General features: G+C 43.7%; 1 protein-coding gene across 1 annotated transcript in view; it reads left to right on the top strand.

Annotated features, from left to right (window-relative positions):
• The window catches only part of SPATA16 (spermatogenesis associated 16), a 130394-nt gene that overhangs the window by 54389 nt on the left and 57573 nt on the right, over nt 1–18432 (top strand). The window contains exon 4 of the mRNA XM_005309661.4: nt 1484–1568. Coding sequence (XP_005309718.2) covers nt 1484–1568 — 85 coding nt within the window. The remainder of the gene's footprint in view (nt 1–1483; nt 1569–18432) is intronic.

Raw genomic sequence — 18432 nt, forward strand, 5'->3', positions numbered from 1 at the left:
ATTTGTCCCATGTGCTCAGTTAGGTGCTGTTCTTTGTCCTACTGAAGTCAATGGGACTTAGAATCATAGCATCTCAGGGTTGGAAGGAACCTGAGGAGATCATCTAGTCCAACCCACTGCTCAAAGGGGGACCAATCCCCAGACAGATTTTTACCCCAGTTCCCTAAATGGCCCCCTCAAGGATTAAACTCACAACGCTGGGTTTAGCAGGCCAATGCTCAAACCACTGAGCTATCCCTCCCTCCCACAAGTCCCACTGACTTGTGCCAGTGACTTGAATGAGGGCTAGATAGAGAGCCTTAGAGCTAAATCTAGCCCTCAGATGCAAATCCATGGCTTCCACTGAAGTCATCTCTCCCATTGAAGTCAATGGAAGCTGCATGCATACAACTGAGAGCAGATTTCATTCCTAAGTCTATAATACAGTATCACAATATGCAGCCTCCTAATACCAGGCCTGCTTTGAAATGTTTATTATTAAATCCTTGTAATTTTTGGTCAGATCTTGTTAAGAACATAATACTGGCTTGGAAAACAATCGGAAAGGGTATTAGAACAGGACTGGGATTACTCGTTGCAATACACTTAACTGGGGGGAGATTTCAAATTCAATTTACAGTAATGTCAAAGTACAATTAATATATAGGCAGTGATAAGGGAAACATGCAGATGTACACATTGATAGCACTACATCAACAAATAAACTTTTGGTGCTAGTAATTAGGTACACAAGATTATTATATGTTTAATTGACTAAAGTGACAATTTGGAATTACATCTAGTCACATTTAATTGGATTTGGGATCTCCAGAGGATAGGAAATGGAGAGCAGTTTGGAGAAGCAACCATAAAAGCAAACTGATTTTCTAAAGTCAATGAAAGCAATGCATTAATATCTGCTTTACAATAGTTTTTAATATCCCCTCAGTCTAATGAGAGTAATGCAATGGTTATAACAAACTGTCTGGATACTAAAGCGTATTCAATTAGATACAAAGATTGCTGATTGGTTTGGGGGTTTTTTTATAGCATAATTTAATCAAAGGTGAACTATGTTTGACTTTGCTGTAGACTGAGGTATTCTCAGACTCGCAGTACATCTCAGTGCTGTTCTGGAAGAAATTTAGACTATATTATAGTATTTTAGTCCATAAATGCTTTAAAGCATAATAAGCAGCAGCCAGAATAAAATATTTTTGAGCAGCCATTAAACATCTGAGCACAATATAAATAGAAAAACCATAAAAGGAAAAAATGTAAGGTTGTTTTCTCGCATATAGTTTAGCTACCTAATAAAAATGCTTGCTGTAGTCCCAAAATGTGTTTTACTGTTGAGCAAGGACTGATAGTTATGTATAACTGTGTGCCCTTTTTATATAAACTTCATATTATATTCATTTTATATTATCTGCTTTAAAAACTTGGTACTTTTATCTCCCTCCCCTCCCCAACATTCACGTCTTTATTCTGCTCTTGTCATTAGGAGTGCCATGACTGCTGACTACATATACTGGCTGTCAGGAGGCAGTGAGCAGCATATAAGCAAGCTCATCAAACTGTATTGGCAGGTAAAAATTGATGGTCTAACTAGAAAGGAGGAGCCCATCTCACTATTAGGACCAAAATGAAGGATTAGTGCTTAAAAGACTGCCGACAAAGATAGCTCTGGGGCATATCAATCAGCAGGACACTGTATAGCGCTAACGTATTTATAATTAAGTAGATTTTCTGTGACTAATTTTAAGGGCAAAATTCAAGGTTGTTGTTAACCCTTGGCTCATACTTCAATTTTATGGAGTGCTATAACATTTAATTCCAGATACTGACCCTTTTTAAAAAAAATTTTGGCTGAGACTGTTTTTCTGATAAATTTTCATACTCTTTGAAATGGAAGGGAAAAAGACCTAACCAGTGGTCTCAGGGAAACAGAGTACAATAAGGGCTTGTCTATACTTACGCGCTGGTTCGGCGGCAGGCAATCGAAATTCTGGGTTCGATTTATCGCGTCTAATCTGGACGCGATAAATCGAACTCAGAAGTGCTCCCCGTCGACTCCGGTAATCCTGCTTGCCGCGAGGAGTACGCGGAGTTGACGGGGGAGCCTGCCTGCCGGGTCTGGACCGCGGTAAGTTCGAACTAAGGTACGTCGACTTCAGCTACGTTATTCACGTAGCTGAAGTTGCGTACCTTAGTTCGATTTGGGGGTTTAGTGTAGACCAAGCCTAAGAAAGACAACTAGTAAGACCCCAATTCTGCAAAGATTAATCACTGCATGTAGTCCTATCAGCTTCGATGAGCCTCATCACTCAAGCAATGATTACTCCCTTGAGTAAGGTTTTGTAGGATCAGGGCCCTGATCTAACAAAGCACTCAAGCACATGTTTAACTTTAAGCACATGTGTAGCCCCACTGACTGTAATGGGAGTACCGGTATTCTTGGAAGTAATCAAGTAAGTGTTTGCTGGATTGGGGCTTAGTGCTAGCTCACTGGTACTGGTTACATTTCTAGCCTCTGTCTCAAACACACCCACGTGTACACATACACACACATCTATGCTCCGGAAACTCTACTCACTCCAGTAACTGCTTGAGAGTCTCTCCTCCTTCCTGTCTCTTTATTTTTAGGATTGGGTTAAGGGGCTAATAGCAGGATCTCCTTATTTTTCAGTTGCTTCTTCCCATTCACTCTCTGGGCATTAGTTCCCTACTTCTCTCCTTCCTGTTTGTGCCTTCCCTCCTGATTGCCCAAGCTGGCCCTAAGCACAACCAAAGCATGGTGCCAAGACTGTGTAACAGCTGGGGTTCCACCCTTTGGGGGACCCACCTCCTGTGCAACCTCTGCAATTTGAGATGGGGCCCAGTCCACTCATCTGGCAGTGAAACCCAACAGGAACGAAACGGTTCATCCCCTACCATCAGAGGGTAATTCATGGGCTCTCCCTCCACATGCCAGCACTTAGAGAGCTCACCTTTGCTTTTGGCCCTATCAGTCATAAAGCCAATCCTTTCCACTCCCTGATTGATATTTGCCCCAGCTGTACCTCCCTATCTGCATGCCCTGTTGTCCATAAATACATGCTTCATGGCCTGGCTCCCAGGATGAGATGAAAGAGGTTTTATGTCAAGCTACTTTGTCACTGGTTAAATGGTTAATAAAAATCCATACAATTTACAAAGGTTTCATACATTATGCATAAACTTTACCTTATGATAAAATATCGGGGTCTGACTCTGATCCCGCTTACAGTGGCATACACCACATCACAGATACTCTTTGTTGTATGAAGAGCAAAAGAAAAAACATTTCTAATTTACTTCAGTGTAATGAAGATCAGAATCAGGCCCTTTATGTTCCAGTGTCACTCCTGGAGGTCTGCAGGATGAATCTTCACTTTCCTAAATTGTTAGCTGCATCCTCTGACTTCTTATTTATACACACGAATACATCTCACTCTAGGAGCCACCGTCTTTCAGAACTGTTGTGAGTGCAAAGCATGTCTAGTTCAGAGTATTACCCATTGGGCTAGCATTTGCTGTGCCTGTGAACTTTCAAATGTGAATAGATCAAAGGACCTGTGTATTAACCTCTACCTCAGCCCAGGTTCCAGCTCCACTCCCATTCTGTGGACTTGATTCATGGGCTGGGCACTGGGAAGAGTATTTGTCCCCTAGGTGCTTACTGCATATGCATCAGGAGATCCAGTAAAGTCCAACTCCCCAAGACGTCACTGGTGGGAACATGCAGTCTTTGCCCTCTCTGTTCCTGCTTCTTTTCTGCCTGTCCTTGGAGCTGGAATTTCTTGTCTCCTTTGTTTGCAGAAGCTGTGAAGTGTCAATGAAGATCTTCCCATTTGTTTGATCCAGGGCCGGCTCTGGCTTTTTTGCTGCCCCAAGCAAAAAAAAAAAAAATCGGGGAGGCCAGAACGGTAAAGCAAAAAAAAAACAAACCAGCAGCGCGGCTGGAGCCAGGGTGCAGGGGGACTCCCTGCACTGCAGACGTGCCCCGGCTAGTGGGGGGGAAGGGGGAAGGGGAAGGGAGCGGGGGGGAGAGAGAGAAGGCTGCCAGGAGGGCTCCGCGCCGCTCCGGTCGGTGGGGAGGGAAGGACGTGGGCTGCCCTGCCGGGCTTGCTACAGACCTGGCACCGGCTGGGACAGATGGAGTGAGCAGCCCGCTCCCAGCCGAGCGCTCCCCTCTTCCGCGCCGCCGCCCCCTACAGGGCGGCCGGACAGCAAACAAAACAAAACAAAAAAAGTGGCTGTGCCGCCCTAGGATTGGGCAAAATGCCGCCCCGTAGAATCTGCCGCCCCACGCACGAGCTTGCTCGGCTGGTGCCTGGAGCCAGCCCTGGTTTGATCTCTCCAGGTGCTTGATTTTCACTGTGGGGCAGACATTGCTTCACTGAGCAAAGTCACTGGCTTTCAATTTAGTGTCTTTAGCATGGGCTAAGGACTCAATAACATCTAGGAGTATTCACATACAGGCAGCTAGGGGCCCAATATTGTGCCCATTGAAATCAATAGAAGTACTGGGGCCTGAGAAAGCACTGTATGTTGAAGATGCACGAACAACAACCTCACCTTTTTGAGTTGCTGAATTCTGTGCATTCAGCATTAAGTGTCCCTTCAGTGTTAATAGTGCCCATAGCAATGATTACCCAGTATTTTGTGGGGCATGACACCATATTGAGACCTATCACCAGAGGGTGACCGGGTAGCATTAACAAGTACTAATCTTTATGTTAATGTTCTCTCTTTATCTCTGGATAAAGCTGAAAATAACTTGTCACGACTGTACATGCTTATGTGCCTTTGTAACCAAAGCAACAGCTATTGATGCATACTCCTTTTCTTGTTAACCATTCTCCTCCTCCGGAATTCTGCAAGGCTGTCTCACGATTTTGAGGGAAAGTAGAGAAGAGGACATACCGAGGGCAGGGTATCTTGGTGGAGATCATTGAGGCTCTTTACTTTGGTAAAGATTGATTTTTATGCGCGGGGAAACTATCACACTTTAATTCAGATCAAATGGCCAGACAGAAGGTTTTCAGGATTCTACTGGCTATCTTTGTTTCTTCACTTGGTGATTTTGCTTTGGAATAAGACTCACAGCCCATCTTCTGCCTCCTCCATGGCTTTGAATGTGTTATCACCCTTCTTGAATCTTTCCACTGCTAGCTTCCTCTTACTGCGTAAAATTGAGGCTCTTTATCCATATAGACACAGCTCTTTATTATCATCTTGCCTCCATCAAAATCTCAGCATTTTTTTCTTCCTCTGTTCCTTATGATCACATTGATCCTTTCACCTTATTTCTCCCTTCGTCTCCCTCTCTAGTTTTTGGTTGCCCCTATCCCTGGCAACGTCTGCCAAAAATCCTCTTTCTCCTTCAAATCCCTCCTTAAAACATGCCGGTTCAAACAGCCCTTTCTCATTATAGTAACCCTTAGACTTTTTTTTTCTCCACTGATGACCTATGTCTTCTCTTGTGTTTGTTTGCCTTTATATATATATTGTATACACATTGTAAACTCTTACCGATCTTAAAGCCACCCAGGATTATTGTGATGATCTAATCTAACCTCCTGCATAAAACAGGAGACCTGGCTGCAACTCCTGACTCTGCCATAGACTTCCTGTGTCATCTTGAGCAAGTCACTTAAGATCTGATCTACAGCCAAAGTTATTTCTTCTCTGTCATACTTATTTGGATTATAAGCAATTTAGGGCAGGAACTGTCCTATTAGTATGTGCTTCCATCATTAGAGTATTTGAGCACCTCCCAACCTTTAATATATTTTTCTTCCCAGTACACCTATGAGGTATGGAATTTCTATTATTGCCATTTTGCAGATGGGGAAACTGAGTCAGAGAGAGACCAAGTGACTTGTGCAAGATCACACAGGGTAGTTGTGGCAAAGCAGGAATTGAAACTAGGTCTGCATCAGCCTAGGCTACTGCACTAACCACTTGACCATCCTTCCTCACTGAGGAAGTGTTTGTACAACTCCATTGCCATCAGAATCCTAATCACAGTTGGAGTTTCTGTAATATTTTGTCCCTTTGCTTATGAGATTGCACCAATCACTTGTACTTGAATTTTTCACTGCTCCATAAAATAGCAGTGAGTTAATATCATGTCTGATGCTATTTTAAAGACGTTTTGTTGCTGTAGTTGTTATTAGTATCTTCATCCAGGCAGCCTTCTGTATGTATCTAGCCAGGTTATTTTTAAATTATTTTTTCCACACAGTCGTTTCCCTTTATTAATTTTCCTCCCTTCCACATGATTTCTACTTAGTAATATTTTTTTAATATCAGATAATTAATGGCAGGGTCATTGCTGGTTGAATCATACCAATTTTTTCATCCATTGAGAAGTTAACACTTTGAATGTCGCTCTTATTAAAACAAATGGTTTAATTATCTCTAATTTCAGAAGGGATGGATTTATTTAACCAATATTTCAGTTTAAAGTAATAGACAATACATATCTTGGTCATAGTCAGTAGCTATTGAAATCCCAATATAAAGCACAATACAAAACCCAGTAAAAATTTTAACCATTAATGAAGACCCATAAATCATGTTGTAAAAATGAGGTGTAAAAAGAGAGCAATCTGGTTGGGTAACAGAAGGTCCATATCATTTTAAAAAATGCAGGAGGGAACAAAAATAATATGAAAATGCCAGGAGTGGAATCCTGTACTCATACTCTGCTTAGGGGATGGGTTTACTAGACTGCAGAGGGAAAAGAGCTTGAAGATTCACGGGGGAATCTAGACCCATCCAGGAGGCTGCCAAGGAAACATCAGGAAAACCCAGCCTCACCTCCCTCCCAGGCTGCAGGTCTTCTTCAGGAGTTTTGCATCCATTATCCTGTTTACCCCCATCACTGCATACCACCTCCTCTCTGAAAGGAGATGAAGCAATGCCTGTGCAGTTCCTAGAAGTATTAACTGCCACATGACTTTCCACTTGGACATCTGCTCTTATTCTAGGTGGGGATACCACACAGAGCTTTAGATGAAGTCTCTTAGAAGGGAGTAAACAGTCGGTAGTTTTCAAAAACATGCCTTAATTCTACATATAGTCAAGTTGCGCGGCCACTAGATCAGCAGCTCTTCACTTACATAAAATGCGATCTGCCATTGCACTGGCCCAGTCATGTTAGTTGATGCGTCTCTGAAACCCAATAACGTCATCCTGTTCGTAGGCAGACCATGTCTGTCTCAGTCTGTCACTGACTGATTAAGCGTCTCATGTTTGGATCTGGCTCCCAAAGGGCATGGAACTGTGTGCTGGGAAGTAGGACTGATGTCTCCTTCAGTGAGCGTTAGCTTTTTGCATTGCTTTCATGTCAGCTTCTATTTTTCCTGTTAAGGCCACTGGAAAATTCCAGAAATAAGCATTCCATGTCCCCTTCAAGGGGTATTTCCGCTGTGTCACTTCACATTCCCCCATATTTTGAGACTGGAGGACAAGTGCTACAAATAATACTAGGGTCCAGATTTTCCTGGATGTGATAGCTGACAGATTTCTTCACCGAATACTCTCCAAATCTACAAGAGGTGATGCCATTTTAGATTTCGTACTGGTGAGGAGCTCATCAAAGAACTAGTTGTAAGGGGACAACCTTGGTTTGCGTGATCATGAGCTAATTTAGTTTAAACTAAATGGAAGGATAAACAAAAATAGATCTGCAACTAGGATTCTTGATTTCAAAGGGGAAGTGGACTGGACTGAAGAACTCCAGGATCTGAATGTGGAAGAAGCTTGGAATTACTTTAAGCCAAAATTGCAGAAACTATCTGAAGCCTGCATCCCAAGTAAGGGGGAAATTTCATAGGTAAGGGTTCCAGACCAAGCTGGATGAGCAAGCATCTCAAACATGTGATTATGAGAAAGCAGAAAGCCTACAAGAAATGGAAGATGGCATGGATCAGCAAGGAAAGCTACCTCTTGGAGATCAGAAAGTTTAGGAAAAAGGGGAGAACTGCCAAAAGCCAAGCAGAGTTGGACCTTGCAAGAGAAATTAAAACCAATAGTAAAAGGTTCTATAGCCATATAAATAAAAAGAAAACAAGGAAAGAAGAAATGGGACTGCTAAACACTGAGGATGAGGTGGAGATAAAAGATAATCTAGGCATGGCCCAACACCTAAACAAATAGTTTGCCTCGGTTTTTAATTAGAGTAATTAGGAGTTTGGGAGTATATGGAAGTAGAAATTACCACATCTGAGGTGGAAGTCAAACTCTAACAGTTTAATGGGACTAAATCAAAGGGCCTGGATAATCTCCATTCAAGAATATTAAAGGAACTGGCACATGAAATTGCAAGTTCAATAGCAAGGATTTTTAATGAACCTGTAAACTCAGGAGTAGATCTATGACTGGAGGATTGCCAATATAGTACCTATTTTTAAGAAAAGGGGGGAAAAGTGATTTGGGAAACCACAGGCCTGTAAGTTTAACCTCAATTGTACAATTGAACAAATTTTGAAAGAGAATGTAGTTAAGGACATAGAAGTAAACAGTAATTGGGATAAAATACAACATTGTTTTAAAAAGATAGATCATGCCAGACCAGCCTCTTCTCTTTCTTTGAAAAGATAACTGATTGTTTAGACAAAGGAAATGCAAATATAAACTAACTGGATTTCAGTAAGGCATTTGATAGAGTTCCACATGGAAAATTATTAGTTAAATTTGAGAATATGGGGACTAAGATGAAAACTGAAAGAAACTGGTTAGGTTAGGAGACCAGGTCATACTGAAAGGTGAACTGTCAGGCTGGAGGGAGATTACTTGTGAAGTTCCTCAGGGATCAGCCTTGGGACCAATCTTATTTAACATTTTTATTAATGACCTTGACACACAAAGTGTGTGTGCACTAATAAAATTTGCAGCTGACACAAAGATGGGAGGTATTGCCACTACAAAGGAGGACCGGAATATCATATAAGAAGATCTGGATGACCTTGAAATTGGAGTAATAGAAATGGGATGAAATTGAATAGTGCAAGGTCATGGTCTTAGGGACTAACAAGGAGAATTTTTGTTATAAGCTAGGGACGTATCAGTTGGAAGTGACAGTGGAGGGAAAAGATCTGGATGTATTGGTTGATCACAGGATGAGCCGCCAATGTGATGAGGTTGTGAAAAAGGCTAATGCAATCCTAAAATGCATCAGGAGAGGTATTTCCAGTAGAGATAGGGAAGTGTTAGTGCCATTATACAAGGCACTTGTAAGACCTCATCTGGAATACTGTGTCCCATTTTTAAGGCTGGGTCTACACTACCTGCCTGAATCGGCGGGTAGAAATCGACCTCTCAGGGATCGATTTATCGCGTCCCATCGGGACGCGACAATCGATCCCCGAATCGACGCTCTTACTCCACCAGCGGAGGTGGGAGTAAGCGCCGTTGACGGGAAGCCGCAGAGGTCGATTTTGCCGCCGTCCCTACAGCGGGGTAAGTCAGCTGCGATACGTCGAATTCAGCTACGCTATTCGCGTAGCTGAATTTGCGTATCTTAAATCGACCCCCCCCCCCCGTAGTGTAGATGTAGCCTAAGAAAGATTAATTCAAACTGGAACAAGTACAGAGAAGGGCTACTAGGATGATCAGAGGAATGGAAAACCTCTGGGAATGGGAGGAGACTCAAAGAACTTGGCTTATGTAGCCGAACCAGACAAAGGGTGACAGGTGATAAGATTGCTCTCGTAAATAAATCAGAGGGATAAATACCAGGGCGGGAGAGGAGCTAATTAAGTTAAGCACCAATGTTGACACAAGAACAAATGAATATAGACTAGCCATCAACAAGTTTAGGCTTGAAATTAGACAAAGGTTTCTAACCATAGGGGGAGTGAAGTTCTGGAACAGCCTTCCAAGGGGAGCAGTGGAGGTTAAAAACTTAATTGGCTTCAAGACGGAGCTCGATAAATTTATGGAGAAGATGATAAGATGAGACTGCCTACAACGGCATGTAGCTGATCTGCGACTGCTAGCAGCAAATATCTCCAATATCCGATAATGGGACACTAGATGGGGAGGGCTCTCAGTTATTACAGAGAATTATTTTCCTGGTGTCTGGCTGTTGGGTTTTGCAGAAATGGTCAGGGTCCAACTGGGGTCAGGAATGAATTTTCCCTCAGGTCAGATTGGCAGAGACCCTGGGGCTTTTTTGCCTTCTCTGCAGCATGGGCACAGGTCGCTTGCAGGTTTAAACTAGTGTAAATTGTGGATTCTTTGTAACTTGAAGTCCTTAAATCATGATTTGAGGATAACTCATCCATAGGTTGGGGTCTATTACAGGAGGGGGTGGATGAGGTTCTGTGGCCTGCGATGTGCAGGAGGTCAGACTAGATCAATGGTTCCCAAACTTGTTCTGCCGCTTGTGCAGGGAAAGCCCCTGGCGGGCGGGCCGGTTTGTTTACCTGCCGCGTCCGCAGGTTCGCCCGATCACGGCTCCCAGTGGCCACGGTTCACTGCTCCAGGCTAATGGAAGCTGCTGGAAGCAGCGGCCAGTAAGTCCCTCAGCCTGTGCCGCTTCCAGCAGCTCCCATTGGCCTGGAACAGCAACCATGGCCACCGGGAGCCACGATCGTCCAAACCTGCGGACGCGGCAGGTAAACCGGCCCGGCCTGCCAGGGGCTTTCCCTGCACAAATGGCGGAACAAGTTTGAGAACCACTGGACTAGATGATCATGATGGTCACGTCTGACCTTAAAATCTATGAGTCAATGAACACATTGAGGAGTCAGTTGGTGGCTTCAGACTCCTTTGTGTAGATTTTAGCCTCTAGGTGTGATTGTACACGTACTGAATGATGCTGAGCCTTTGGTTCCACCCATGTGGTGTGAGACTGTCCTCTCTTTCTGAGACCAAGCTATTTAAAACTTCTGCAGTTTATAATTCCTTGCCTATATCACTGGAGAAACCTAACAATGGGCAGAGCATTCAAATATCAGCCACCTTCCCAAGGCACTGACGGCAACAGAGGTCCACAACTGTAGGACTTTTGAGCGGGTGCTAGAAGGAAAGCTCGGTTGTACAGGGACAAAGTCACGTTAAATTCTCCTTTTCAGCTGCTGGAATTCTACTCCTGCTCACTATCAAAACAATCTCTTTGTTTATAAAGAAAGGGTAAACATTTAGCAATGTTGGTTAAAAGCTTTTTTGGCCAACTTCATTATTCCCCACAAATATGTGGGGGCACCAATTCAGTGGACTACCCTATTTTGCATTGGTGTTGCGCTGAATTTCCAAGTGAGTTGGTCTTTGAATTATAGATTTTAGCAACTACTTTCCCCCCTTTAGCCCATTACAAATTTAGCTATGCCTCATTCATTATGCCAGATAATTCTGTCTCATTGGCTTGATTCTCCCCCCAACCCACAACTAAGAGAAATTCTGAATAAAATTCATCACTGGGACTCCTATCCTGGGGCACAAAGGACAGATTCAGTCTCTCATCCACAGTTGACGTCACTCATGATTTGCTTGTAAACGTGTTACATACTATATGAGCACTTCCAATGCCATCATTCCTGCATGTTTTGTGGGATTTGGGGGTGAGCTTTTGTAGACGTGTGTAGATAACTTGCTGATTGCTTTCCCTAACTGGTAGCAATGTATTCAGGAAATTTCAGTAACAGCCTAGACTTCTCCCTTTCCCTGCCACCCACTTTTTTTAATGAGTAGGGATCTCTACAGAAGGATGTAAAGCCTAGATCCTCTTCCCCAAAACATAAAATGACAGTTATGGAAATATCTAATACATCTTGAACCATAAATTAACCATCTTAAGCATTTCTGCTTTCACCTTTTAGAACTCAGCAGAATACACAGATGTATTTTTATGCTGCTCTGCAAAGCTGATTTTAAAAATATACCGCACATAAAAAAACTGGTAGCGACTTAAATACATTAATAACTTAAGAACCTAAATAAGCTGACATTTGATGTAACATACATTAACGAGGTTAATGAGGAGGTATTACATGGCAGATAAGCAGAAAGTTCTCATCTACGGTACAATATATGATTTTTCATCGCATAAACAAATTGGGGAAAAGAACATGCTACCTATTTTCCCCCCAGAAAAATGAAAATAACGTAAGAAGAACACAACAATAAGAAGATAGTCATATTGCAGCACTGACAGACTTAGTGCAGAGCTACCAAATATTCCCTCATATTAGGAAAAATCTAGAGGACAGTGTGTAGGTTCCATTGTAGTGTTCCCATATTTCTAAGAAGTGTAACATTCCGGCATCCGAGCAGTAACCATTTGTAGAGGAGGCTCTCAGCTTTGCCCTGCCTGATATCATTACATTCATAAAAATCATCAATAAAAACATCAATGTATATGTGACAGTGGCTGAGCTTGCATTGCAGCCCTGCGATAAGGCTCTAGGAAGATATCTAAATTTTTAGCTACTCTAGATGTCAAGATAATTGGATTTTCCAAATTAAACCTTTATGCACTTTAAGGTTAGGGAGGGTAGCCACAAAAGTTTCTGTCACCATTATGAAGAATTTGCAGCCGTGCTGTAATTTTTCTTCTCCCGTGTCTGTTAGGGGAGAGGCAAAATGGCAAAAGCTTCATTAAAGAAAAGTGGTTATATCAGCTGTCATGAAAAGTTGGCATAGGAAAGCTTTGTTTCTTGTAAATCTACCTGGTCATTTTATGAGTTCTTGCCAAAATTTTAGAGGTTATTAAAGAGGCAATGTAAGATTGTTTTGGCTAAAATTTAAGTTTCATTAAAAGGTCTATGAAACCGCTTATTCGTAGACATGATATAGGATGTCTCCGATATATTTCCACAGAAGTTGGGTGGTCAGAAATAAACAGGATATGTGGTGTTCCTTCTGTTTAAGGAATATGTATTTAAATCCTTGACTTTGTCTAGACAGAGCTTTTTATTTGGGAATGTTTTTAGTTTAATTTTTTTTTAATTGTCATGATAGCAATGTAATCTTAAACATTCCTTTGATAAACCATGGAAACGTTGAACATAAGAACAGCCATACGGGTCAGACCAAAGGTCCATCTAGCCCAGTATCCTGTCTTCTGACAGTTGCCAATGCCAGATGCCCCAGAGGGAATAAACAGAAATAATCATCAAGTGATCCATTCCCTGTCGCTCATTCCCAGTTTCTGGCAAACAGAGGCTAAGAACACCATCCCTGCCCATCCTGGCTAATAGCCATTGATGGACCTATCCTCCATGAATTTATCTAGTTCTTTTTTGAACCCTGTTATAGTCTTGGCCTTCACAACATCCTCTGGCAAAGAGTTCCACAGGTTGACTGTGAATTGTGTGAAGAAATGCTTCCTTTTGGTTGTTTTGAATCTGCTGCCTATTAATTTCATTTGGTGACCCCTAGTTCATGTGTTATGAGAAGGAGTAAATAACACTTCCTTATTTACTTTCTCCACACCAGTCATGATTTTATAGACCTCTACCATATTCCCCCTTAGTTGTCTCTTTTCCAAGCTGAAAAGTGCCAATCTTATTAATCTCTCCTCATACGGCAGCCGTTCCATACCCCTATGGGTATTTTTATTTCAGATTAAAATGAATCAGTGATTCAATATCTGAGGTTGAAAATTTAAATACTCTGCTGCCTAATAATTATTCTACAGACTGTGATTTCACACAGTTCCAAAACAAGAGTTTTGGAAAAGATATAAACCCTCATTCTTCAGGGCATGTCAACCATGGATTATAGGAGGAAAATGTTCCTGTGGGCGAGTTATTTCATATCTTCCTATTAAAGATATGAAATGTACCTGCTCTGAAGCAATGGGTACTGGCCACTGTTGGAGACATGATACCAGATTGGAGGGACTGGTCTGATCCAGTATAGCAATTCCTATGTTTCAATGTGCTGCCGAAGAGGGTACTTTGGTTCTTTGCAATGATCAACAAGGGCCTGATTCAATGCCAGCTGAGTGGGAGTCTTTCCATTAACGTCAATGAGCACTACATCAAGCCCTGAATGAGAGAGAATGGAGGCTCTATTAGCTTGACTTGCCCCAAATCTGGGAGGTCTGGCAAGGAGAATGTTTGAAATGTTTGAAAATCTTTCAAATTTTTATAAAGAAAAAAAATTGCATTCAGATTCATTGTGACTATATTCTAACTCTAGGTATAACCTGGCCATTTTATATATGTTTATACATAAATATAGCAAGCCTGGACCAAAGGACAAGAGATCCCACACTCCTTCCTCTCTCCTTTTTAAAGGAAGTGGGATCCCACCTGTCTGTGTGGGGACACCGTGCTATGCATTGTACATGGTAGAACAACATTAGTCCCAAAAGACTGGAATCCAGTGTGACCTGTTTATCGTGGTCTTCACAGAAGTCCCAGAATTTTCCATCTTTTTCTCTGAGTTCCTTGGTGTTGTTTCCCCTCACCCACTTTTCTAATAGGGTCAAAGAAGTGCCAATGCTATCGTTGAGATGTCATCACAAATCGCTTGTGTCAGGCATGTGTGAAAATTCAGCCACAGCCTTATATAGTGCATAGGGAGATGTCTCTGCCTACCTAGAGGGTGTCCACCTCCATCCTTATGCAGGAGTGTGAAGATTCTGCGATTAGCACCATCCTCTCCCTGCTGCCTCTCTGCAGAGCCCATCAAAAGTCATGAAGGCAGGAAACAGAATGACTTTCCCAATCCTGTTCTCCGGGATCCCAATCCAAAGTCCAGTGACGTCTTTCCACTAACTTGAATGGGTACTGAATGGGCTCTGGGTGCACACGGGAAGGGGAATAACAGTTGCTAGCATCTCATTCTCAGTGCCTAGACATGCCTGTAGATTTCTGTGCTGAAGTCTCCCTGAGCATATGGACTTCAGTGCATAAAGACTTCAGCCGAGAAATCTTTAGGGACCCCACTGCATAAAGTTTTCTGTTCCAAAGTTTTTATGCGCTGAAGTTTTTATGGCCTTAAAGATTTTAGCCCATAAAAATCCAAGGGGCTAATAAAACAAATAGCAGCTACATGCAGGCTCTGGAGCTGGAGAAAAAAAATTGCTCTTGGATTATAATAGGACCTTCAGTAGTAGTGTGAACCAAAATCTAAGGAACTGTTTTTTTCCCCATTGAGTGATATTTTACCGTCTTGCACTCTGACCCAGTCCCTATTTGCATACTGCACAGACTGTTTATGGGTACATGGTGGTGTAAAGGTTTTATTGCCATGATTTTGAATTGTTCTCAAGGCTGGTGAAGCCAAAAGTGAATTATGCAAGTAGTTCCAATAAAACCTCTACACCGCAGCATGCCCCCATGCATTCCATTTAGACTACATATTAGAAAATTGCTTTCTATAGCTTTATGGTTAAATGCTAATAATGGGTGCCCAATATCGGCACACAAATGCCAACCCCATTGAGTGCTTGTATTAGAACTGTAAGTTGTGTTCCTTGTGTGTGTGCAAATAGTTGGGCCTTTGCTTTTTAAAAAATGTGTCTCTTGAAGACTTTATTGGTGCGATTTTTCATATTTCTTCATCTCTAAAGCCAGGTTTTGCAAGTCCTAGAGTGATAGACAAATTAGAGTTCATAAAACTAACGTACAACATCTGAAAGAGCTTTCCTATAAATCATGGTGTTGCTATTTTAAGGTCTACTACTTTTCAGCTTGCCAGAGCTAGCCATGGCTACTGTAGATATATATCATGTGAATGTTATTATCCCATCTCATGAGAAGGAAACAGTCAGGGTACATCTATGCTGCAAAAAAAACCCAACTTCTTAGCAGCGCGTCTCAGAGCCCTGTCTTGGGCTCGCACTGTGGAGCTAAAAATAGCAGTGTAGACATTCAGGCTCAGGCTGGAGCCTTAGCTCCAAGACCCTCCCCACCAACCCTGCTGAATTTCAGAGTCCGGGCTCTCGGCCAAACATGAATATATACCTGCTTTGTTTTTAGCCCCATTGTGCAAGCCCCTCGAGCCCAAGTCATTTGACCCAGGCTCTGAGACTCGCCGCCATGGGTCTTTTTTTGCCTTGTAGACATATCCTTAGTGTCCCTACATCTGGTGGCTCATGGTATAACAGATATTTTAAACCTGTTACTGGCCAAGACTGAATATTGTCCATTCTGGACTGCAGAGCAGGGTAATTTTCAATCCCAGCTTTTCCCTATTCCATAGTTAGGGTGAAAGAAGGCAGGGTTTTGTTTTGTTTTCCATGTCTCAGAGGTTTGGAGTGTTAGAAGTCATCCCAGCAGAGATGGATGAGTGGGCAGAAGGCAGGTGAGTAGGCTAACAGGACTTAGTGAGCTCCAAATGCTACCCTAAATACCCAGCCTGCGTACTGTGGCAGGGCCCTGGAGAACTCCAGGGCAAAAGGGGGAGGAGTAGTCTATATGGCCCTTACACCTACAAACTGGGAGAAACAGACCAGAAGGTCCACTGCACTCCTTTAAGGGTACGTCTTCACTTACCGGAGGGTCCGGCGGCAGGCAATCGATGTTCTGGGATCGATCCCGGAAGTGCTCGCCGTCGATGCCGGTACTCCAGCTCGCCGAGAGGAGTACGCGGCATCAACGGGGGAGCCTTCCTGCCGCGTCTGGACCCGCGGTAAGTTCGGACTAAGGTACTTCGAATTCAGCTACGTTATTAACGTAGCTGAATTTGCATACCTTAGTCCGAAGTGGGGGCTTAGTGGGGACCAGGCCTAAGACTGTGCCCAGAGGTGAAAGAGCCGGTACGCCGTGCCGGACTGGACCGGCTTCTCCAGCGGTGATTTAAAGGCCCAGGGCTCCAGACCCTTTAAATCACCACCGGAGCTCCAGCAGCCGGGCTGAGGCAGGGATTCAAAGGGCCTGGAGCTCCGGTCCCTGCGGGGAGCTCCAGGCCCTTTAAAGCACTACCCGAGCCCGGCTGCCGGAGCGCCAGCGGCGCTTTAAAGGGCCCGGGGCTCCCCGCAGCAGCCAGAGCCTCTGGCCCTTTAAATCACTGCCAGAGCCCCGGGGCTCCTGCAGCCGGGCTCGGGCGGAGATTTAAAGGGCCCAGTGCTCCTGCAACTGCAGCCCTGCCACCGCTACCCCACAGTAGCAGGAGCACCGGGCCCTTTAAATCCCCGCCCAAACCCTGCCACCCTGGGGTAGCGATGGCAGGGCTCCCGCAGTGATTTAAACAGCCTGGAGCTCTGCGGCGGCTGGAGCCCCAGGCCCTTTAATTCGCCCCTGAGCCCCGGGGGTCCCAGCCGCCTCTGCAGCTGGTAGCTCCAGGGTGATTTAAAGGCCCTGGGGCTCCCAGCCACAGCCAGAGCCCCAGGGCCTTTAAATCTTGAAAGGCCCCGCCTCTTCCCGTTGAGGCCACACCCCTTCTGGTTGAGGCCATGCCCCTGCTCAGGACTCGGGCGTACCGGTAAGTCCTTTCAGTTACTTTCACCCCTGACTGTGCCTTACCTACCAAGAGTTGTAAGCATGATTGCATAGGCTGGTTCTATGGCTTTGGGCCTACATTGCATAGGGGTTACAATTCCTTGCATGTATTCCTGGCATCCTGGTTGACTCCCTGCAGAGTGAAACTGCTCCATTTCTGCTGCTGTGAGGGCTGTCCATGCCAGCAAAGGAAATGGACAGATTTGGGACTGAATGCAGTTAATTTCCTGGGTCCACAATATATTCCGTGGTGGTATCAATTTATTTATGCAGTGGGTATCATTACAATATATATGGTATTGTCTTGCTATTGAGAGCATGTGTTTTCTCTATATAAAGTAGCCTATTTCTGAATTTTGCCTCCTTTTGAAAATGTTTATGAAGGGCAGGCTCTCTGACTCTTAACCACATCCACAAACAAGTCATTTGAGAGACACATTCTACAAAGAGAATAGATCTTTCCACTGGATCCAGTATTCTGCTACTAGAAGTAAATTGGTACAATGCATATAAAAGGACCTGCTTACGGCCATTATAGAAAAGGACACAGATACTTAGCTCGTGTCCTATTGCAGTTGTGACGAAGTGGGACTGTTCTTAATGTTTCCTCTGAATACTGTGTGGTGCCTCAGTTTCCTCTATGCATTTCTTAAGTCTCTAGGTGGAGGGATAAAGGCCAGTGTGCATAAATCACTGATACTCTGTCTCCCTGGCAACAAATGGCCAGGGCCCTTTCCCCCCTGCAAGGGAATAGCTGAAGGTGAACAAAGAGATCAGGTGACCTCCTGGCCCTGGAAAGAGACAAAGCCCAGAGAAGGAGGGGCTGGAGGGGGTTCCAGTTGGGTGCTCGCTGGGAATGGGGAAGGGAGTGCAGCTGGGGTGTCTGGCTCTCTGAACCCCATAATAGACCCAGCCGAGGGGTCCCGTTCACTGCTGTACCTACAAGCTCTATTTTAGACCGTGTTCCTGTCATCTAATAAACCTCTGTTTTACTGGCTGGCTAAGAGTCAAGTCTGACTGCAAA

Source organism: Chrysemys picta, chromosome 9 (assembly GCF_011386835.1).
Source record: "Chrysemys picta bellii isolate R12L10 chromosome 9, ASM1138683v2, whole genome shotgun sequence".
Lineage (NCBI taxonomy): Eukaryota > Metazoa > Chordata > Testudines > Emydidae > Chrysemys > Chrysemys picta.